At 41.5% G+C, this 23,483-nt stretch overlaps 1 protein-coding gene across 1 annotated transcript in view; it reads left to right on the top strand.

The window, feature by feature from the left end:
- Window positions 1-2,396: 2,396 nt before the first annotated feature.
- ESR1 (estrogen receptor 1) overlaps window positions 2,397-23,483 on the top strand; it is a 177,119-nt gene continuing 156,032 nt past the window's right edge. Inside the window, exon 1 of the mRNA XM_030556594.1 lies at window positions 2,397-2,898. Coding sequence (XP_030412454.1) covers window positions 2,465-2,898 — 434 coding nt within the window. The 5' untranslated portion in view covers window positions 2,397-2,464. The remainder of the gene's footprint in view (window positions 2,899-23,483) is intronic.

Genomic DNA, 23,483 nt, shown 5'->3' on the forward strand with positions numbered 1-23,483 from the left:
TGCCATCTAGAAAATAGTTGTATATGGGTAAATTCAATTAAAAAAATGTATTAAAAGAACATTAAGGTTGCAAAGTGAAATACTTAAAAGTCAGTGAGTGGTAAAGTTAAATTTGTGTGCTTAATCTTAAATCTGCTCTCTTCTGTATATGCATTATAATATAGTATGTTATTACATAATGATATAATAGATCACACATCATTTTAAATAAAGCCTTAGATTCCTTCTTGCAGCACGTTGTAAAAATAAATGCTACTCTTCCTCTGGGATACTGTCACATTGTTTCTCAGATTATGCAATATAATACCATAGTATGTTAATATTGTGTTTTAAATATTAGAGATGCACCCAAGTGACTCTGTAGGCAGTAGCCTACCTTTAACTGGTAATTGCCCTTTGTTATAGCCTGTGGAGCCAGCTACTGGCTCTTATCTTCAGGTAGATGTTGAGAGCTGTGCTTGCTTGCTCTTTCAGGAGCCCTTGCAAATACACACACACACACACACACACACACACACACACACACATACATACACGTGCACTTTCTCTCTTTCACCCCCCTCTAATACACATGCATTTGCACACTTTGGCATATTTTTAGAATATCTCTTGGAAGACTCTCACTGTTCTGCTGGGTATGATTGTCTGATGTTTTTCTTAGCAGGTACTTAGTTCAGTCTTACTTAAACACTGTTTTCTCTTTGATCAAAGTCTATAACCTGAAATTTGAGCTGGAAAAGAAGGGTGGGAGGAAATCTATCAAGTACATATATATTTAAACATGTGCTGCTGTCTCTGTATGTGTGCAGTGATTCAAATGTATTTACTTCAGTGAAATCTTGCAAGTGCAGATTAATCATTTGCTTTTTTAGCAAAAGCTCTAACAATGTAATATTATGATTCAAGTATTGTCTGAATTAAACAATTTATAGTAAAGTTGTTTTGAAACTATTTTAAGTTGAAGACAAAAAAATAAATTTCTTGGTGGATTCTTTTTAAACCCCCTTTTCACTTGATGATCAGAATTTCCAAATGCTGGGCTGAATGTAGAATTATTTTAGTATCGCTTGGATTTACATTAATAACTAAATCATGTTATCTAGAGCCTAGTATGCGTCTGTTGGGGGTTGGCGCTAATCTAACTGTGCCAGCTGAACTGTAGACCGTTATAGCATTGCTGTAGAACTTGAAACAATTTTCGGAGGTTTTCATTAGGCTGATGCAAGAAAATTAGCTTCTGCAAAGTTCAAATGATATAGGAATAAGTTGCAAGATGAAACTTGCTTGCCACACCTTTCCTTTACAATTCTGTTTTCTCTTGCTGAGTTTTAAATATAATTTTAAGAGGGATATTTCAATTTATTGTAAAGTTGGTCCCTTTGGATTATTTTGATTTCCCAAACTCTGATCTCTAAGTTGAAGTGTGCCAGGTATTTGTCAATGGACAAGGAGGAAGAATATCCTCCTGCTGGATTTATTAATATTCAGTTCATATTTCACGTAATTAACATGAATTTTGTTTAACTGTCTTGGGTTTTACATGATGGTCTGAAAGATGTCTTGTTTCATGTTTAAGTTTATGTTGCTTTGATTTTACATGTTGAACAAGAAGCAGGCAGAAAAGTCCAGAAAAATTTAACTAAAGGTTTCCTCTGCCTTTTCATGTTACTTTTTACACTTCAGCTAAATACCAGGAATCATTATAATTTAGCACATTTATATATGACTTTTCTCCTACATAGATAGAACCCATCCATTGATTTCTGTTAAATAGAGTTTTATTGACTGGCTGGCTGCACAAACACACACACACATACTCTGCTCTGCCATATCTCAGTTACAGTGTAGTCCTACCCAGGGTCATTACAATGTACACATTACATATTTCTAGCAAACATGAAAATGAATCAAACAGGAGTAGAGATAAACAGAGATAGATTGGAGCCTGACGGGGGCATAAAAGCAGCAAGCTTACTGACCACTGGACTAGTCTTCCTAGTTTGGTATAAGCAGTTTTCCCTTAGCCACCCTAGAGCAGCAGGACCCCATGAAGTGAAAAATTAAACAACTAATAGGAGTAAAGTTTAGTAGAACAATTATTTGGTATCACTCCAAAACTAATTGTTTCTGAAGAGATGTTTAAACCAATGTCAGTGCAAGGCAAGAGTTCTTGGCCTATGGCCAGCACCTTTGTAATGCATATTAGCTCAGATGAGGAGTACTTAAAAGTTAGAGAGAGAGGGAGACAGGCAGAGAGAAAGAGAGCGTTTTCTCACTGCTCATGCTGCATTGGATTGTATTCTCGTCCTTGCTGAGACCAGCTGAATACCTGTGCAATGCTTCCTTAAAATGATTTTTGCCAAGGCTGACACCAGGTTCTGCTCTTTTTTCAGGTGGACTATCAGCTGTTGATCCCTCTGCTGACAGTAAAAACAGACATGCCAGTTGCTTGCTGCCAATAACAATGACCATGACCCTTCATACCAAAACCTCTGGCGTTGCCCTGCTGCACCAGATTCAAGGTACTGAACTGGAGACTTTGAGCAGACCTCAGCTGAAGATTCCCCTGGATCGGTCGCTCAGTGAGATGTATGTGGAGAGCAACAAGACAGGGGTTTTTAACTACCCAGAAGGCACCACTTATGACTTTGCCACTGCCGCTCCTGTGTACAGCTCTACTAGCCTCAGTTATGCCCCTGCTTCTGAATCATTTGGGTCCAGCAGTCTGGGAGGGTTTCATTCGCTGAACAATGTCCCTCCAAGCCCTGTGGTATTCTTACAAACGGCGCCACAGCTCTCGCCCTTCATCCATCACCACAGCCAACAGGTACCCTACTACCTTGAAAACGATCAGAGCAGCTTTGGGATGAGAGAAGCTGGCCCCCCAACTTTCTACAGGTAAATCTTACCTTTGATTTATTTTAACAGGATATGCAAAGTAGGATGTAGAGAAGCACGCAGAATTGTCTCTGTATAAAAGGCCATGTAGTTTGATCGATTGAGTCACCAGTGAATAATTAGACTGTAAATGATAGTGTGGAGTAAACAAAACAGCTGTTGTCACTGTTGAGTAATTGTTGCTGTAAATGTTAGAAAGTGTACGTATATGAAAAATAAGTCTGATAATGAACCTAGGAAAAACAAGCCTAAAATAATAATCTGCAAAACAATGGAAAACAAGAGCAAAAACCACATTAAAGAAAAATGAGAGACTGAAATACACTAGAAGGGATTTCTCCACCACCTTTGGTTAACTTCAGACCTGGTATAAGTGATAGTTTGAGTCTGTAGCAAGAGGCTCTTTCCTCTGGCTGCCTGTAGAATGCTATGAGTGGCTTAGACGAGAAGCTGTTCAGAAATTCAGTGTCCTTAGCAAAACAGTTGTAGTTGACTTAATGGCAAACAGCATTTCAATCATACAGAGCCTTTAGGAGTGGCAATAAATGCCTCATACCTGAAATGCATATTTGGTTGGAGAGAGATAAGGAGATATTGTTTCCCTAAACTAGCACATTTTATTAAAAGAAGGTATTTTTACTTTCTTTTCTCTATAGCTTCTTGTGTTCCTTAATGGAACACTTCTATAAAAATGTTCTATGTGGGAGTACTGCATTAATATTTTTGAAGTTGTAGATGCATTTCAGTACTTTTTTTGGATTAGGTGGTGGAATGTGGCTGCAGAGAATTTTTAGATGGCATAGAATATATAAAACATCTTTAAGAGATGCCAAGGTTTTTATCAGCTCTCCTTCCTCATTCTTAATTTAAAAATAAAATACCCCACCCGCACAATAAATAAATAAATCTCCACGACAAAATGAAAATGTATTTTTTCTTTATTGGGAAAATACCAGGAATGCAACGCCCCTATATCCACTCTCTCACGAATTTTAACATTTGGTAACAACATTTTGCAGGATATTGTGCTGGGTTATGTTAATAGCGATTTTCCCCCCTTAATCTGTGTCTCTGTCTCAGTTATCTGGGAGGTCTGAGCAACAAACTGCAGCTTAGGAAAAATTACTGTGTGTATTATTTAAGGCCAGCTTCCTGCAGCCTAACTCTATTGGACAGTAAAATAATACTCAGTATGAATAAGAATCAGGCCACAAATCAGAGAGGAAGATTGAAGTTTTGAAAAGGATTTGTGTATCAGATGGTCTGTACTGATTATCTCACATTGACTGACAGCCACGGTAGTGACTTGAGCTGTTTCTATCTCTGTAGGGCTGTACTTGATAGGATATTGCCCTCAAAACCCTAAACTGTAGCTCTTTTTTCCTCTTGGGCATGGACCAAATCACAAATATCCCAGCAAATAAAATAATTTTAATAGTGCTCAATTTATGAAGATATTTAAAGATAAAATCAAGAGTTAAAGTACAGGCATTTCCAAAAAGGCAGTAGAGGGCACAAATTCCATACATCTCCAGTTTGCTTTACTCATTTCAGTTGTCCTATTGACTTCAATGGGATTAGATGAGTAAGGAGAGCAGAATTTAGTCCTTTGGTGTAATAATGTTGTATGATTGTCTTGGAGAGTCACAATATTTGCAATGGAGCATCACAATAACATTATGGTTTAGGGATGCAAATGCATTCTCTGGGGCCAAATCAGCTGGGGCAGTAACTCTTTAATAATTACTTACGATAAGTAGGAGATGAAGGTGTATTCTGCCATGCACTGCCCCACTTTAACACGTGGTTAAAATGTTAGAAATTTTCCTCCTCCTCCTCCTCACTCTCTTATTGAAGAAGTTAAATACAAATTATATTATATTTAATTAGCACGACATTTTGCATGTATACAGATAGATCTATGTATGAATTCAGTATCACTTATATTTGATTTATTTATTAATTTTTCCTTGCGTTTTTCAATACATTTCCATTGAAAAACAGTTCCTCTGAATTTCACGGCATGCTATGACATACTGTATGTCTAGTACTGGATACTATCTTTTCTTATCTTAGAAAGGTAGTACGTTCAAATCATGAGTGAGGAGTAGCTGTGGTTAATCTTTTAATTTTCTTAGAATTTGTGCATGTTTTATTGTCCTTTCGCTATTTTCAGTACTTAATTTTTTCAAATATTACTACGTATTGTCATGAAAATATTGTATTTTGTATTTTGTGTGTATGAGTATCTTGCTATCAACTAAGAAAATGACTTCAGGAAATCTCAGTTTTTATATTAGATTTTGGTATAAAAATTTTCACTATACTTTGCAATAGGTTTCTGTCTCATTCAGGAAACACCAGAGGAGCCCTCCAGTGGCTAACTTAACACCTGTAAATCCCCATAGACAGCAACAGATTCATTCCTTTCTGTTGACCTATTAGAAAACTAAAAGGTTACTCTATGGGCCTTGCACCCTCTAAGGGTCAGATATAAAAACTTGTCTGCCTGCTGTCTGGCTAGGAAGCTGGCTCCAAATTCAGCACAAGCTCACACAAAACCAGATTGGACCTAGTATCCAGTTGATTATGGAGCCACTTATTTGTCAGTAGCAAAACACAAGACCAAGTCAAGTCAATACACTAGAGGAAACATTCTGTGAAAAAGCATCTGTGCATCACTAACACTCTCTGTCTTTCTCTCTCAAATGGAGCTGGAATGTTTTCTGGTACCTCAAACCTAGAGCATATGGATAAAGTATCTGTTTAATTTTGCAGATGCGTAATATCTCCAACGCGTTTTAAGGCTGAATTGTTATAAAATGTCTCTTGGCTGTTTCCCATCAATGTGATCATGTTCTTAACACTTGCCTAAAGCAGTCCAAAAAAAATGACAAAGATACGTTGATCCCCATCCTACTGGAGTTCATAAATCCCCACACAGGGTATCAGAATTTGGAAAAAGAGTGCTGGCCCTGGTAGCCTAAGCTGTTTTCTTTAGCTTCAATGATTTCAGTGGCTAAACCTTACGGCTGTTTATATAGGGAGCAGAATTTTAAAAAGTACTACAGTATATACAAAATCCAAGGATAAAATGTTTCCTTTTCTTTTTAAATATAGCATGGTATGCTCTCATATAAGGGAATAGTAGTCTCTTTTCTGTGGAAAGTTTCCTTTTGATTTCACAGTTGGCGTTAGGCATCCGTAATATAGGAATGCTGAAGTTATGTCCTGAAGACTAGGAATGGTTCTGTTTATAGAGCCTGTCCTCCTGTCCCTGTCAATTTTGCAAAAATGGCTGATAGAGGAAGGATGGCACCATGTTTCCCTATGTTATAAGGGTGTTGTGAGAATAAATCCATTAGAGATTGTGATGTGCTCTAATTTTATGGTGATGGGGGCCATATAAGTACCTAAGAGTTCTATATCTACTAGTTTTTATTTGAGTATGTGTCAGTGTGGGTTCCACTCTAGGTGCACATATGCCACATGCACTCAAGATTGGGTTGTTTTTAATAACAGTGCCCACTGGGGCTGCTCAGGTGCCCTGTGCCTCCTTGTGTTCCTCTGAAAGAGCATAAAGGGCAGTGCATCCACAACCCTCCTGAGCTCTCTTACCGCTTGCCAGACTTCATCGGTGGCCCCTTTAAGTCTGTTCTTCTGTGAAACAGGCAATACCCAAGAAGATCTTAGTACCCCATCCTATCATAGCAGGGTTGGCTGGAGGTTAGAACTCAAACATACAGAAAGGAGTTCCCTTTTCGTTCCATCCCCTGACAAAGACATTAATTGTGGACAGACTGGGGAGCTCACTTGGGCAATTTACAAATCCAGGAACCCTGGTTCCCGAGTGACATGGAGCTACAGATAAATTTCTAGAACTCAGAACCGTGAGAATGCCATACATAATATTCCTGCTGGGCTGCCAAAACTCAATCATGCATATCTTCACAAACATCATGACAGCCATGCATGACATAAATAAGAAAGGAGGTGAGTGCTCCACACCCATTTGCCTGGAAGTCCTTGACCTCTGGAACTGGTGCCATCAGAACAGGGTAACTCCAATGACCCTTTGTCTCCCAGGAGTCAGCAATAACTTAGCAGGCTTCTTGAGCAGGCAATCAGTGATCACCCATGAATAGTCCTTGCACAGATCCATCACAGAAGAGCTAGTCGATCAGTGGGGATCCCCCCCAATAGACTTGTTTGCCACCAAGGACAATACAAAATGTCAGAACTTTTACTCTAGGAGAAGCCTGTGTACAGTGTCACTATTGGATGCCTTCCTTCATCAGTGGAACAGAGGCTTATTATGCTCCTTTCTACCAATTTCCCTGATTCTGAGGGTGATTTCCAAGATAAAAAAAGCTAAAACCATGATCATTCCAGTACTTCCATGTTGGCTGAGGCAGTTCTTCCATTCAGTGTCTCATCCAGCTCCCAGACAGACTGGATCTGATCTCACAGAACTCCAACTAAATGCTCCATCCAGACCTGAAGTCAGTGCGCCTGAGGACTATGGATAGGGACTGCTCCCTACAGGTCCAGGAAATCCTGATAAAAAGCAGGAAGATGTCTATCATAAAAATGCACTTTTCAAAATGAGAGGTCCTCAATAGGTTTAGGTCTCTCTGAGCTGCCCATAATTCAATCCTCAAGACTGAAGATTCTTGACTACCTACTACACCTCTAGCAGGTTGGTCTTTTTCTCAGCTTTATTAAAATCTACTTTACATCGATGTTTGCACATCACCCAGCTGTGCAATCATGCTTAGTCTTCTCTTACCCCACAGTATCAAAATTCTTTAAAGGGCTACTACACACTTAACCACCAGTCAGAGAACTGAGTCCTGCCTGGGATATCAGTACAGTCCTCCTGAGACTTGTGAAGTCTCCTTTGGAGCCTCGCAGGATGTTTCTTACACCACTTCACTCTGAAGATGATCTTCCTAGTAGCTGTTACTTCAACCAGAACAGTGAGTGAGCTTCAGGCGCTTTTGGCTGAACCTCCCCTTCAGCATTCCACAGGGACAAGGCAGCGCGAGACCTTACTGGAAACTTATCCCCAAAGTGGTCTTCAAATTTCGTATGACGCAATCCATCAATTTACCGGGATTCTTCCTGAAACCATATTTAGCATTGAGAAAGAAAAGAAATTACACAAATTAGATGTATCCAGGACTCTGTTTTAGAATATTGACAGGACAAAACCATTCAGACTGTCAACTCATCTATTTCTGGCTATAGCTGGGCTTTCAAAAGGCCAAGCTCTCTCATCTCAAAAGATATTGCCATGGATTACAGAATGTATCTGCCATGCCCTTTGTTCCCTTACACAGGAGCATGAGGCTGCACAGGGTACTTGTGTAGCCCCTGCTATTTTAAAAAATCTGCTTTTGTGTACACGGGGCTCATGTTCACCCACAGTGGGATCCATACTGACTACAGCATCTTGAAGAACCACTGTAATGGATGGCTGCACAAAGGCAGCATTGGAATTAGAGGCAGTGGCATGGTGAGAGATGATCTCACAGAGATGGCATCAGAGTTAGAAGTGGCAGCATGGCAAGAGATCACACTGCAGAGACAGCATCATGTCTAAATGTGGTGGAGAGAGGTGATGCAGAGGCAGTTAAAGGAGATGGCACAGAGATGACATCACCGATAGAGGCGGTGGCATGGCAAGAGATGATACAGGGGCAGTAGCAAGGTGTCTCTCGATGGAAGCCAGACAGCTCTTTTGCCTAGGAGCAGAAGATGGACCTGCCTGCGTGCATTCCTGGGCTGTGAGACTTCACTAACTACTGATCATGAGAGTATGGAAGGGGAAGAGGAAGAAGTGAGGAGTCAAAACAACATATGTCTTTTGGACTGTTGCACCAAATTGAGGCAAAGGGCTACCTCTAAGATGCTGAGGGGCTGGTGTTTTACTTACTATTCATTTAAACATACAGATGTTGTCTTGTCCCAAAATAATGTATTTCTTTTCCCCCAGTGAAGTTTTCTTTGTTTTATACACAGACTCAGTGCTCGTGAGAGGGGAAATACTGCCCATTCAAGGCATGCAGGGAAGGTATTTAGTTCTTCCAAGATTTCAGGAGTTGGAGCTGATAATATTTAGTTTTAAGAGGAACACCCGGATATTTGAACCTGACCCTTTCTGCAGCCAACAACACCTGTCAGAAGGGTTACATGTTTAAGTTCCATGGTTTTATGGATGTGGATAATGGAAATAAATAGGGCAGTTGCAGTTTTGATTAGCAGTTGGAGCCTAACAGCAACAGGAGAAAATTAAATGTTTTTGTTAAGGGGGGCAGCATTTTCCTCTCCTAGTAAGAAAATCCTCAGAAAAGGAAATGCAGAAAGAGCTAGAAGGTATCAGCAGTGTAGGAGAGCAACTATGTGTCCAGTTAATATTAGTAGCAAGTAACATGAATGTGCATGTGTTTGCTGGAGACTATACTGAGTTTAAAAACACTGAGTCTGATTCTGCTCTACTCGTAAATTTAGAATAACTCCATTCAATTCTACTTAGGGTGACCAGACGTCCCGATTTTGAGGAGTTTGTCCTGTGTCCAGAGTATGGTCAGGAAGCCATTTGTCCCAATATTTTGTTTCCTGGTCTTCGACGGCAATTCGGCGGAGAGTCCTTCAGTCGCAGATAGTCTTCGGTGGTATTTCGGCAGTGAGTGCTTCTGTCTTTGACGGCTAGGTTTATTACCCGCAGCTGAAATACCACTGAAGACGACCATGACTGAAGGGCTCTCCGCCGAATTGCCGCTGAACTCCTGGACAAGTGGGTGTAAAAAAACCCAAACAAAACCACCCCCCCTGCGGCGGTCCTGATATTTCCCCCTTAACATCTGGTCACCCTAATTCTACTGAGAGAGGATTCCTTCCCATTTGAGGGTAAATTCCTTTTGTGTTTGTAAGCAACACATCACTCAACATCCATGTGCCATACTTGCAGGTAGCAAGTAAATTGGTCCTAATGTCCCAGGTTGTTTTAACAAAACCTGCTTTTTTTCCTAGTTTCCTTGGAACTGGTCAGGCTCTTCCTTGTTAGCTGCTGTATGACACAGCTGTGCCTGTGCTCAGCCTGAATACACTGCCTTTTCCATTGCTGGCTGCTTCAGTGTTGATTTGCTCCAGCCACCACAGGATTTTGAAGCACAATCTGGCGTGTGGATGTCCTATAATTCACTGTACAATCGCATGGCAAATTCAGTTAAGAAGTGGCAGGGTAACAAAGTGGCAGAAGATTTGGTCCCAGTACTAGAAACAGGTGCACCTGACAGTAAAGTGAGTGGGAAGTTAAAATGGCAATAGCAGGAGGGGTGAATGCAGCAATATTATTCAGGGCCCAAGGTCTCCCAGGAGGGGATCTGGAACAGATTGTGTGCCCCACTAAGCCCCACCTCTCTCTTTGGCATTTCCTACTGTCTAGCCTAGGTGGCTAAGTGTGCTGGCTTTTGTGAATTCCATTCTTAGGTGCCTTACTTTCTCAATGCATTGTATAGGGAGTGTGGTCTCCTAACTCAGGATTGTGAATTTCATCTAGGCATCAGGGAGCCTAAAAGTTAGGTGCTGCAACAGTCAAGTCTCTTTGTGATTCAAGCTCCTGGTGTTCAAAAAAAATAAATTAAAATAAGTGACCCATGTTTATGTTTTGGTTATACTTTGAACCTAACAGTTAGATCCCTGTTTCAAAACATGCGCCACAGAATCCTTTGTATCAGCAGTGTTCCCTTAAAATGACTGTAGCAGTTGCAAAGAATACTTAGGTGTGCTTGGAGCAGAAGTGCCAACTCCAGTCATAATTTGTGTAGCTAATACACTGAAGGACAGCTCTATCTATTTACTTCCTTTATATAGGGTTTGTCTACACTATGAACTAGGTAGCAGCAATGGAGGCATTACTGAGCTGTGCTGAGTACAAACCTGTGTGAAAACTGTGGGTATGTCCTTGGCACAGCAGAGCCGTGTCTCTACTGCTGCTGCCCATGCTACCACAATTACAGTACAATTTATACATGCACTACTTCTCACTGAGCTACTGTGAGTATCTGTACATGAGCAGGGAATCACAATCCTAGCTCGCAATATAGATAAAGCCATAGTATCCCTTCGTAAGCAAAAATGATTAATATAAGCAAGAAAAAATGTGCATGCTACTAATGTGTAAATTCCTGTAATTCTTTTATTACCTGGAAATAGAGTGCACAGTGTGGATTATTTTAAACTTAAAATGTATAGATAGAGAAATATTTCTCTCTTTGTTTCATCGCCTATGAGAACTTCTGTCCCATTTTCTTGTGGGCTGCTGTCCTCATTTATATCAGTAGTAGGGATATGCGTGCCAATCCCAGAGTTGCAAATTCAGCTTAATCTTCAAAGACTGAGAGGATGATTCAGACATATTTAATGGAAAACGGTGGCATGATAAAAAGCCAAATTAAAGGAGATGCAACATCAAATTATGTAACTGGTTGTTCTTTATGATAAGCATGTGAGAATCAGTACACTTCGAATAGGTGTAGGAGTGTGCACGAGGCATGCACAGCACCAGTCAAGGAAGCCAAATGTTGCTAAGATTGGGTGTCTGAGTGAATGTTTATTATTGCTGTTTCTTGCTGATCCAAGTTACAAGTATAACAAACAAGATGAAAGAAATAGGAAACACATTGAAGAATACTACAAAGAGAATTTTTCACAAATGTCTTGGAGATAAATTTCACTTTTCTTATGGACACAGTGAATTGGTAGTGCTGCCTATACTTAAGGTTGCCTTACACTTCCCATTTTAAGACCACTTTTCAGCTGCTTATAATTTTGTCAGCTTAAAAGTGTTCAGGCTGAAATTTTTTATGCCAGGTGTCTGCCTCAAGCTGATTTTTTTTCTTTTTTTAAGTTTCAGCCAAAGAGGCTCAGCTGTTTCTGAGAATGATGGGAAAATACCTTGTTTTGCCTGTGTTAAAATAGTCTTGTTTGTCATTTGTATTTTGTTTAAAATTGAGTATCGTGTTAGTCTGGATCTGGATCTGTCTGTTAGTCTATAAGGTACCACAGGACTATAAGGTGCCACAGGACTCTTTGCTGTTTAAAATTGAGACACTCTAGTGCCTCCATGCTGTAGAACAGTTTGGCATTGGGAGGTCACCCTAGTGTCAGGGATGTGCTTTTTTGCTTTTCCCAGGAAATCCTGCCTAAATTTGGCCAAGTTATACGCCTCTTAAAAATCTCAATATGAATGTACTCATTAGACATTTGTTAGAGTTTGCCAGTTAGATTCCTGAAGATTTCATCTGCACAGAGCAGGCTGCATCACCTCACGGCTCCTATATGCTGACTGGACTGTGTATGCATCACCCCAACGGAGCGACTGAGCATGCTCCATCCCAGGGCAGATGGGGCTGTGCAGGACTTTCACTGCAATTACTGCTCCTGGCTGATGCAGGTCACTGTGGTGTCAGGGCACAGAAACTGGTATCTGGAAGACCGTCTCTCTTATACTCTTAAGGACTTTCCTGCTGGACCTGCCAGTATGAAAAAGCAGCCTGACTCAAATGCAGAGAAGTCAAGAGGTGGATTGGGCAGTGGAACAGAGAGAGAGAGAGTAGAGACTAGATTGGTATAAGGAGTGTGGGGGGTGAAGGAAGGGAGACTGTGGGTGGGGTGGGGTGAAAACTGAGAATAGGATATCAGGTGAGGAGACTGTGACTGATTGGGTAAGGTGACTGAGAGCTAGGAGCTGGTGTGGGGGTGGGTGGGTGGAAAGACTAAGATTGGATGAGGAGCAGGAAGGAGACTGGGATATGGAGCCCAGGAAGGAGTCTGGGACTTTGACGGGTGCGTGGAGAGCGAGACCCGGACTGGGTGAGCAACGACACTGGGATGAATTGCTGAGGGGAGGAAGAGACAGGACTTGGGACAGGTTCAGGCTGGAGAGTACAGGAGTCAGATTTAGGGGGAACAGGGGTACTACTGGGTCTGTCCCCACTAGAATACACTCTTCCGGAGCCTGGAATGGAAACCAAGCTTCTTGAGTGAGTCTCACCATTCTTCTGCTGTCAGCAAATAACTGTGAAACCCATTGGCAAAGTATACATTTCATCTCCCTTTAGTGTTGGTCCTACGTGGAGGATGATGACCTACTAGTGTTGTCAGTTATTTCGTTAGCCAAATGGGAGAGGTCTGTGCAGTGGATCTGATGTACCATGTAGGTGTCAATATGATTCCACATGTAGAATTTCTGGTTTTCAATTACTTTTTAAATAAAGAACCCTAGGCAAATATGCACAATTAATAGAATGTTAAGATTGCAAAGTCAAGCTCACAAAAATTAGGAAATGTCTGACTTAAGGTACGCCATACTACCTTAATTTGGTCCCCTCGTGATATCCATATTTAAGGATACGATTTTATCACAGAGGTTGTGGAAGTCATGGAGTCCATAACTTCCAAAGACCTCTGTGACTTCAGCCTGCAGGCAGCTGGGAGCTGTAAGGTCCTGCCAGTGGCAGGGAGCTGTGGGTACCCCTGGCACCCAAGGTGGCAGGGTCCTCCCGAACTCCAAGCTCCTGTGGGCAGCATGGGTACCCCACAGCTCCTGGCTGCCATGGGTGGCAGAGGGCCCCCACAGCTCCTGGTTGTGGGGGAGGGAGACCCTGGAGTTCTGAGCCTTCTCAGGTGATGGGGACCCTTGGAGCTCCCAGCGAAGCTCCCACAGCTGCCCAGCAGCTCCACATTTTGTCATGGATATTTTTAGTAAAAGTCAGGGACAGGTCACGGGCAATAAAGAAGAATTCATGGAAGCCCATGACCTGACCCTGACTTTTACTAAAAATATCGGTGACAAAATCTTAGCCTTATACATATTGTACTGACTTTAATTATATGATCACATATTATTTTTTCCACAGGATCCCTACATCATTCAGTGCACGGGATGGACTATGCTCTGCAGATTAATCAGGCTTGTGTAGTGAATGAGGCTGTTGTCTGTAGGACCTCTATGTTATTTGTTGCAAAAGTTGGAAGACACGCAGTGAAAAAGGCATCGGATTGCAGAAAGAGAAAAGATGGTCTGATGGTTAAGGCAATTGAGTACTGCCCTGGAGAATTTGATTATATCCCAGTATCAGCCGAAAGTTCCTATGTGATGTTGAGCAAATCACTTAAACCAGACTTTTCACAGGTGGTTATTAAGTGTATGTTCCTCATGTTCTTCATGCACAGCTTGAGACACTGGTGTCTGATTTGCAGAAGTTCTGAGCACTCACAGCTGCAAATGAAGTCAATGGGAGCTGTGCTTTTAACATATATAGTTCTATACACTACTAAATATTCTGAAAAATCAAGTTCTAAGCATCAAATTGGGCACCCAAAATTCAAATTAATTTTTTACCTTAACCTCTCTGTGCCTCAGTTCACAATCTGTAAAACGAGGATAACAATACCATCTAACTTCACAGGGATGTTGTGAGAATAAATGTATAAATGTTTGTGAAGCACTTAAGATACTACAGTGGTGAGCACCATGGAAAAGGCCCTTAGGAAATTCATAATTCTGCCTTTAGAGCAGGGTTTGAAAAGTGTGCAATAAATAAGGCACAAGGCCACAGGTTGAATAATGAGGAAAAAATATAGAATAGCTTGTGAATTCAGTAAGACTGGCCCTAGAAATCAATGGGCATAGGTAGATGAGGGACCATTGCACAAGAACAGAGTCAATAAACCATCTCTTAGGTTCCCCTTGTTTTCTTCTTCTGACATGCATTCTTTGAGCTACTCTTCCCAATTTCTTACATGCCCCAGCTCAGGTGAAGAATTTTGCATACTGTGTTTTAACGAGACATTGAAAGTCTTACTCCTTAAGAATTAGATGTCTCATAATAATATTATAGTGGAGCGCTAGTTCCACTATAGTTAAGGTTGAGAAACCCTTTCTGTAAAAAGGATTATTCTTCTTACTGCTCTAAAATCCTCACAGTTACTCTGATTGCCTTGAAATTTAGTGTGCCTCATGCCTTTCTTAGGGGGTCTGCCTAGCCCCCTCCACATGTGATCTGGGATGTGTAGGGGAAAGTATTGGTCAAGGACTGTCTAAGGAATCTGGTCCAAACACAAAAGGAAGCGCAGCATAAACTGGCAAGACCTCAGAGCAATCCAATATGGTCTTAAGGCTCTGCTTCCATATCTGGACTTACTTCAAGTGCTGATCATGACAGACAGCACCTCAGTGATGTCATACATCAATTGCCAAAGGGACAAGGTCTACAGTCCTTCAAAGAGAAGCTCACCTCATGATGACTTAGTCAAAAAAGAATCTGCAGTCAATTCGCTCCATTCACATCCAAGACAAAACTGAATGTTACAACAAACTGGCTCAGCAGGCAAAAGTTAGGTCATCCAGAATGGATACTATGTCTAGAGGTGTTTCATCTCCTGGTAAAAAATGTAGTCTCTCTCTGTGATAGATCTGTTGGCCTCCTACCTGAATCAAAAGGTTTCAGTGTTGTTGTCTTTCAGTGGGATCGCAGAGCCACAGCAACAGATGCCTTGTTACAAGGATGGCCAAAAGAGACTCTTATATGCCTTCCATTCCTTTTCCTCTCCTCACAAAAATACTGCAGAAGAACAGATCAGGAGAGAAGCAGCACTGGTAATTTTGGTATTCTGATTCTAATCAAGGAAGCCTTGATTCTCTGATGTCTTTGACCCAATGCAAAGACCTCCCCATCTACCTTCCATCGAGAAGGGATATGATATTACAAAAACCAATCATGCATCAAGATACAGACAGTTTGAGCCTAACTGCCTTGTTTTTGAACAGAGCCTCTTAAGCCAAAGAGGTTATTCAGACAGCTAATATCCACAATTTTAGCTTCCTCTAAAAGGGGATTTCATCCCATTCCTCTGGAATGCTACGGATCTGAGGAATCTGGTGCCAATATTAGTCCTGGTAATGAAGGCTACATTGGTGCTAGGTAAGGAATCAGCTCTGGTGAAGACATCAGTGCCAAAGGACAATACAGTACTGGAAGGGATATTGGTGCTAGTAGTCAGTGCTGGAGCTGGTCTCACAGTTTCCAAAAGGGCTTTCAGAGTCCTGTTCATTAAGCCATGTAAGCAGTTGCTGTAGACCCTGAATAATGTTCCGCCATGAGACCTGGATTTGAGAAAAGAAAAGGGGTGCAAATATTCAAGGAAAAGTAGAGGGACCCTCCAAACCCATCTCCAAAGGTATCAGAGGCACTTCAGAATGACCCCAGATCTGAACAGGTGAACAAGCAGTAGCAGAGTCCAAGCAGCAGTAAAGCATGTGGTGAGTCCCAACTCATTCATGGAGAAATCAAAACTCCCATTGAGATCCAAAATGGTGACTTGTTCAGTTAATCAGTGAAGAGATGTCTGGCGCTGGAGGTTTGTGAAGAAGAAGTGACAGTTATGCCATTTGAGAAGTCTCAAAACTCTCCTGTGTTGGAAAGTAAGAAAGATGAAAGAAATTGTGCTTCCTCTTTCTTTTGTGGAAAGGTATGCTTCCTCTCCTCCTTTAACGTACCTGAATGGGTCTCTGACCTGACTTGAGGTGTCAAGGCAGAGGTATCATCACAAAGGGACAGGTCTGTTATAGGTGTCAGAGCTGGTGCCAATGGCAATGGCATTGGATGAAGAGTCAGCATGGAGTTGGAGCTTTTGCGGCTTTATGGAGGTAGTGCTGACCTAATCTTTGGTGCCAATTTTATGGTCATAGACTTGACCGGTACTGAGTAGTATCAGCCAAGGGATTTGCTCTCAATATGGGGCTGTAGAGATGCCAGTCTCAAACTCTTGGTGGAACGCAGCACTGGGGCCAGAGCTAAGAGGTGTATCTTTGATCCTATGGAAGAGGACTTCGGCACTGAGGTTGGTCATGACACCAGCAACGGACCTGCCAGACTATCTGGCTGTAGGCACTGAGAGGCAGATGAGTTTGGCTCCTCAAACATGTCTCTTTTCTGGCCTAGTGAATAAAGATGTGGGAGATCATACACTGAGTAACAGAAGAGGCTTCATCCAGCCGTAGAAGGCATGGGAAGATATCAGTCCCTTGGTATGAGTGCTGGACAAGAGGCACACCACTAAAATCCCTATAGGGCTCAGGGCCTGATATAGTCCTGGTAAAATTGCTCAGAGGATCCCAGGACAAGGAAAAGAGCTCAGTTAAAAATGAACTTAACCTCACTGCACTTTGTACTAGCTATTTACAAATACAAGAAAAAGATTAAGTGAAGGTCTAGTCCTAAAGACATTAAGCTAAATCTGTTCTCTCCTGCAGCAGCGATGAATGAACTCAGGCAACTGAGGAAAGTGCACTCCCTCCTAAAAAGTATAGTAGTGATATCACCCACTCATGAGAATGTCTATGCACTTCCTAGCAGATGTGGTTTTTCAAGTGTCTCACCTTGACCCCAGAAATGCCAAATCACACAAGTGGGAATACACACGTCCTTGAAACCATTCTAGTGTCAACGTGGAGGCAGACAAGATAGAATGATTCAAATATTCTTTTCACCAGTGTCCCATAGTGCACTGATGTCCTTTTGATTGCAGCTGAAACAGTTAAGGGCATTACTGTGGCTACAAGACAAATGCAAAGGTGCTTAAATAGGCTGAAGCATTTGCACTTAAGTGTTCAGTAATTGTCCAATTACAAATGGTTTAATTCCCCAGTGTAGACTCCGTTCAAGAAGATCTGTATCCACCCACCAAGAGAAAAATAATATGAATAGCTCTACTTTCTTTGTTGCTCCTGCCTGCCAAAAGCAGGCCAGGTAAATGCACTGAAATAGTCAACTACTGGCAGAACCTGTTTGATTGCCCATCGGTATGGTTCTCTGTATCATACACAATGGGCGAATTCAACATATGTTATAGAATCAAGGTTTCCATGGGATGCCAGGTCTAAATGTTCATTGTTATCTGTCTTTGTTGGTTTTGTGTATGAGCAGGAACTGTGTGAGCCATCCAAGGAGTTCCAACTGAATTTCTGTCCTTAATTCAAATACAAGAAAAAGATTAAGTGAAGGTCTAGTCCTAAAGACATTAAGCTAAATCTGTTCTCTCCTGCAGCAGCGATGAATGAACTCAGGCAACTGAGGAAAGTGCACTCCCTCCTAAAAAGTATAGTAGTGATATCACCCACTCATGAGAATGTCTATGCACTTCCTAGCAGATGTGGTTTTTCAAGTGTCTCACCTTGACCCCAGAAATGCCAAATCACACAAGTGGGAATACACACGTCCTTGAAACCATTCTAGTGTCAACGTGGAGGCAGACAAGATAGAATGATTCAAATATTCTTTTCACCAGTGTCCCATAGTGCACTGATGTCCTTTTGATTGCATTATATACATTTCCTGGTTCATAGATCATGCTTGTAAGACTGTTGTCAAAAGTTTCAAACTGTATATAGTTTATATATAGATTAGTACTAAAAGGGAGTTGATTTGCTACTAGGGCGCAAGGAATTAGTTAGTACATTAACCTTTTAACTTCTGGGTTATTGAGTTTAAATAATTGTGGGTCACTAATGAAATGAGTTTGATTTTATGCTGTTCCATGTCACAATACAATTCAGTATAATTTTCAGTCTTTGTTAAACAGAAGCTGAAGATTAGAAGAGTGGAGGTCAAACATTAAGATGATGGGTTGTGATATAAAAAACTTGATTGGATTGGCTTGACTTGACTTTAGTTGAACATATTGCGAGTGAAGAATGAGGCACATTGTCTGAACTTGCACGGTGACAGGTTTCAGAGTGGTAGCCATGTTAGTCTGTATCAGCAAAAACAACCAAGAGTACTTATTGTTTTTATTGTCTGAACTGTGTGCAGATATACACAGCACCAGTCAACACTATCCCTGGGCAGAGCTGCTAACAATAGGGGGACAACTGGGACTGTTGTCTAATGCCTGGACTTTATGGAGGGCTTGGGAGTGACAGTTCCCTACCAGATTTCCAAAGTTTGTGCTGCTGCAGCACCAACTCTCACTGGGCAGTCAGCTACTTCTCCTGCAGTTTGTTGTAGGGAGTCAGTAGGGAAGCTGTGTGAGGACATCTTCACACACAGTACCTCCCACAGAAACTCGCAGCATAAGAAGTCTTGAACCAGCCATTATGACATATGGATCTAGTAAGAGGAATAGGGGGCCAAATTCTCAAAGGGATTTAGTCATTACAGTGTTCAGCATTGCAATGCCTAACTTCTCGGTGCCCTGCCACCTAGTGGCATTTACAGGACGGAGTTAGGGGCCCAGGCTTCCCAGGCATTGTCTGGAGAGAGAGAAATGCCTAAAAGAGAGATTCAGAGAAGCCAGCAAACTAAGTAGGAAGCTGCATAAACTACTCACAAATTAAAAGAAGAGGCAATAGGACCTAGCTCCTCAAAAGGACTTAAATACCTGATACCCCAGGCTCAAAGAAGGCGTCAATCTCTGCTCACAACAAAGGGATTATTAATAATAAGTGAAGCCAGCAGATAGTGGAGTAATGTGTTCTCAGTTTCGACAATTAAGCTTACATTTCATGATGACATTAATGATGTGTAAAGAAATGTTAGAACACTCTATTACCATAGAATTTACAGTTTTTAAGCTCAAAGTAAATGGGAACAATTTATTTACTTGTTTCTATGCCTGAAGAGGGATTTTCCTACAAAATTCCAGATTTCTATGCATTTAACATCACAATTTAATTTTGAAGTTTAAGGCAGTGTAATACCTTAAACTAGTTTATTGGTCAGTTAACCTTAGTTGTTTTATCATGCAATCTTAAAAAGTCAAAAAGAGGGATTGCCTAATAATGAAAGAAGCATGTGAACTTATCAGAACACCACAAAGTGATGAAGACAGATTTATGACTGATTAAAATCAACTGTAATTTCAGTTTGCATTTTGCTCTGTAAGTGGGTGTAACAAGCTGGCAGCATTTCTTTGAAACTCCCTATTCTATCACATTGAGTCATCAGAACCCACTTACCCTTTTCCCTGCAGATTTAAGGGAGGTAGGAGTGAGTTTCTAGAAGAGAGAGGACCTAGGGTATGGACTGAGTAATTTTGAGGGAAGTCCTATCTAGGAGCAACCAGCCTGGAGATAAGATTTGATCTGGTCTTTATGCTGTTTTACCCTTAAAATGTGACTTTCTAATTCTGTATACTTAAGGCTTAACAAAAGAGTAGGTAAAGGTGACAATATTTTTATGAAATGTGTATGCTGAAGAGGGGGCCAGACAGCATGGTTTGAGCAGCTGGGGATTAACAAGTACTTGTATTTCTTTCTTATCCTTCCAGCTTTTCAGATTCACTCTCTGCTTTTACACTGCTTACATGGTCACTACATTTTGTTTCCCTCCAGAGGCAGTTAGTTTTCTGTTCCAAGTCCCCCTATTTCAATATACCTCTGGGCACAGCTGCCTTTGTTGGCCCTTGACGCGACTGCTCAGATTCCTTCTTCCTCTACTATCAAAGCCACACACACACTTTTTACTGCTGCCAGACGTAGTCAAATCTGTGATGGGGGCCAAATGTGCTGCACCTCTCTCTGTCAACTGCTTCCTCATCAAATTTGGCATGCTTCTGTGCAATGAATTATGGGTTGTCTCAGATTGCACTTCATACTCGACAGGCTGGGGGCTGGCATGGTTCAGAGAGTAAGAGGTTGGCAGAGAAAGATACAGCGTACAGGCACAGCTGTGCCTTGACTGCAGCAGGGAGTTAATCCCAGAGTAGGTTGGGCGGTCACTAGTTTGGGTCCAGTGAAACTTGGACAAAACATGGATTTAACTAAAACTGTCTGAGACACTGAAACCATCCCTCAAAAAAAAAAAAAAAAAAAAAAGAAAGGGCATCTCTTGATCCCAGTGTAGGTCACATTAATAAATGTTACACTAAACGCTGATTTATGTTATTAATACTAATCCCCAAGGAAACAGAATTCCAATATATTTTAATTAAACACATTACTTTGGTAGCTGTTAAAAATAGTTGTGATCTGAAAAGGAGCCATTTGAAATTCATTACAGGCACTAAACTGCTCAGTTGCTGCCATCAACACACACATATATATAATCCAGGAGCCTAGGGTTTATATTTGTATATAAACTCTTGACTCTTGGATTGCCAAATTCAATTTAGTTGGCTGAACTAGAGTCTGGTTAACTAAAATCATTGTGTACTGTTGCCTTATTACCTGGCCAGTATGTTTTTTTTTTTAATGGCCTAGTTGTTAGTCAAATCCAGAAGCCCTTCACAAGTTAGGGCTTGGCTACATGGGGAAATAGCCCAGAATAGCTACTGCAGAATAGATATTCCACACTAGCTCCCCACATGGATACTTTTACTCTGCATTGTGGGTATATTTACACTGGAGCTGGGAGGGTAATTTCCAACTTGGCTAGTCATACCTGTGCTAGCTTTAATTGAACTAGCATGCTAAAAAGAGAAGTGTAGCACTGGCGGTAGGGGCTAGCTGCTCAAGTAAATACCTAGTGTCCCCTGGAGCTATTGTACTCAGGCCAGCTAGCCTATCTCACCTCCTAGGCTGCCGTGGCTACATTTCTATTTTTAGCACACCAGTTCGATCAAAGCTAGCACACATAAATCTACCTGAGCTGGAAAGTACACCTGCAGCTCAAAGTGTAGTGTGCCCGAAGAGTGCTTTTGTGTGAATTGGGTTTAAACACATTGAAAATGGATTAAGCTAATCTGCAAAAAGGCAGTCTTAGTGCAGAATAAGTGTATCCACATGGGCAGTTAGAATTCACACCCTAGCTTATTTCATAATAGCTTTGCCATGTAGATAAGCCCTGAGATTGATGCTGCAGCATATGTAGGTCATAAAGAGTCTGGGTCAAATTCTGTTTTCAATTTAAATGGGTAGATCTGTGGTAACCCCACTGGAGTCAGTTCACACACAGACTAGTATAACATCTGAGCACCAGAACAGAATTTGGCCCTCATATAAAATACTGTCTTTATGCTGCAGTTGGGGCATATTTTCTTTCTGTCTTTATGCATCATAGGCTTGTCAGCTATACTCAGTTGCATTTTATACCCTCTTATTTCGTATAAAACTCACTACAAATTCAGTAGGATTAAGTTACAAAGTGCAAAGTAACGTTAGTTTGAGTAAATTCTGATGAGACTGACCCCTGATGAGACAATATTCCTTGTGATATTCCACATGGGACATATAAAGGGAAATCAAGGCAAGTATACAAGTTGTGCTGCAGCCTGCTGGGGGCTGCTCCATGACAGTGAGTCATTAGGAAACTCAAATGGTGCTGCAGAAATGGAGATGACAGGGACTTACTTCTGGCTTCCCTTCCATATTTAAGTTTTATTTAAACTCTGCATTGTCTCTGGAATAACAAGAGACAGTGGCATATGGGGTTAGAGGTATGTTGTTATCCTTGTTGTATGAGTAAAGGGCAGCAGAACTGTTCTTAGCCTATACTGACTGAGGGGGTCACTCTAAACTGAAACTTACTTGCTAAGTAGTAGGTAGGGATGGCAAATTCCAATGAAGAAGAGCAGAGGTGCGGAAAGGTGTTCCTACTGGGTAGTGTGAGTGCCATTTGACCTTTCACTCCCCAGAGCTTAAAGACTGTGCTGGTTAAACTCAACTGAGAGTCATCATTTCTGTTCAGCTATTGCCAGAGCTGAATCACTGATAAGTAGGTCTAAGGGCTATTCCTTAAACGTGGTATAGGGACAGTGGGGAAATGAAAGACCATGCAGAGGCTGTACTGGTGGTGAGGTTCCCTGCTATTCACTGAAATCCCTAAAAGACCTGGGTTAATTGGTGGAACATAAGAACATGGCAGTGTGTGACCAATGACTACCGAAAAAAGCAGTGGAGGCAGTGGCAAACGGCCAGCTGCAGAGGTGCACAGAGACATTGCTTGATATCTCCCTGCTTTTGGGGTGGGGTGACCCCCTGTGAATGCACTTTGGAACTCTGGGTCTTTGCTAACTAAGGACAGCCAACTGTGAGTGTGGTGCACCAGAGAGAGAAGAGAGTGATGTGTTAAAGGAACATTTGTTTGGTGGACTTTCCCACTGCAAGGCGGGAAACTGAGTCAAAAGACACTGCCCAATACACTGTGGTTCAGGTTTGCTTATGGTCATGTTCTTTTGAATGTGGTTGTGGTGTTTTCCCAAATTAATGTTTGGTTCCCTTTCCCTTTTAATAAAATGTCTCTTGCTATTCACAGATGCAATACTTGCAAGTGGGGAAGAATTGCTTCTTGAGGGTTCCTGGGGTGGTGGTAAGTTCTCCCAGATTTCTGGGTGGGGACTCAAGCTAGGTCTATTTTCTATTATTAAGAGGAATCATTGAACCTGGCTCTTGTTGCTGCTGACTCCACCAGGCAGAAAGGTGACACTAGTCAAATCATTGAAACCAAACATGTAGTTTTAGGTGCCTGACCTCAGACCTTGGGGTCTGATTTGCAGATGTGCAGAGAATTCACAGCTCCAACTAGAGTCAATGGGAAGCTGTATTTTGAAAATATATAGTGCTCAGCCCTCTGAGAAAT

Source organism: Gopherus evgoodei, chromosome 3, assembly GCF_007399415.2.
Source record: "Gopherus evgoodei ecotype Sinaloan lineage chromosome 3, rGopEvg1_v1.p, whole genome shotgun sequence".
Taxonomy (NCBI): domain Eukaryota; kingdom Metazoa; phylum Chordata; order Testudines; family Testudinidae; genus Gopherus; species Gopherus evgoodei.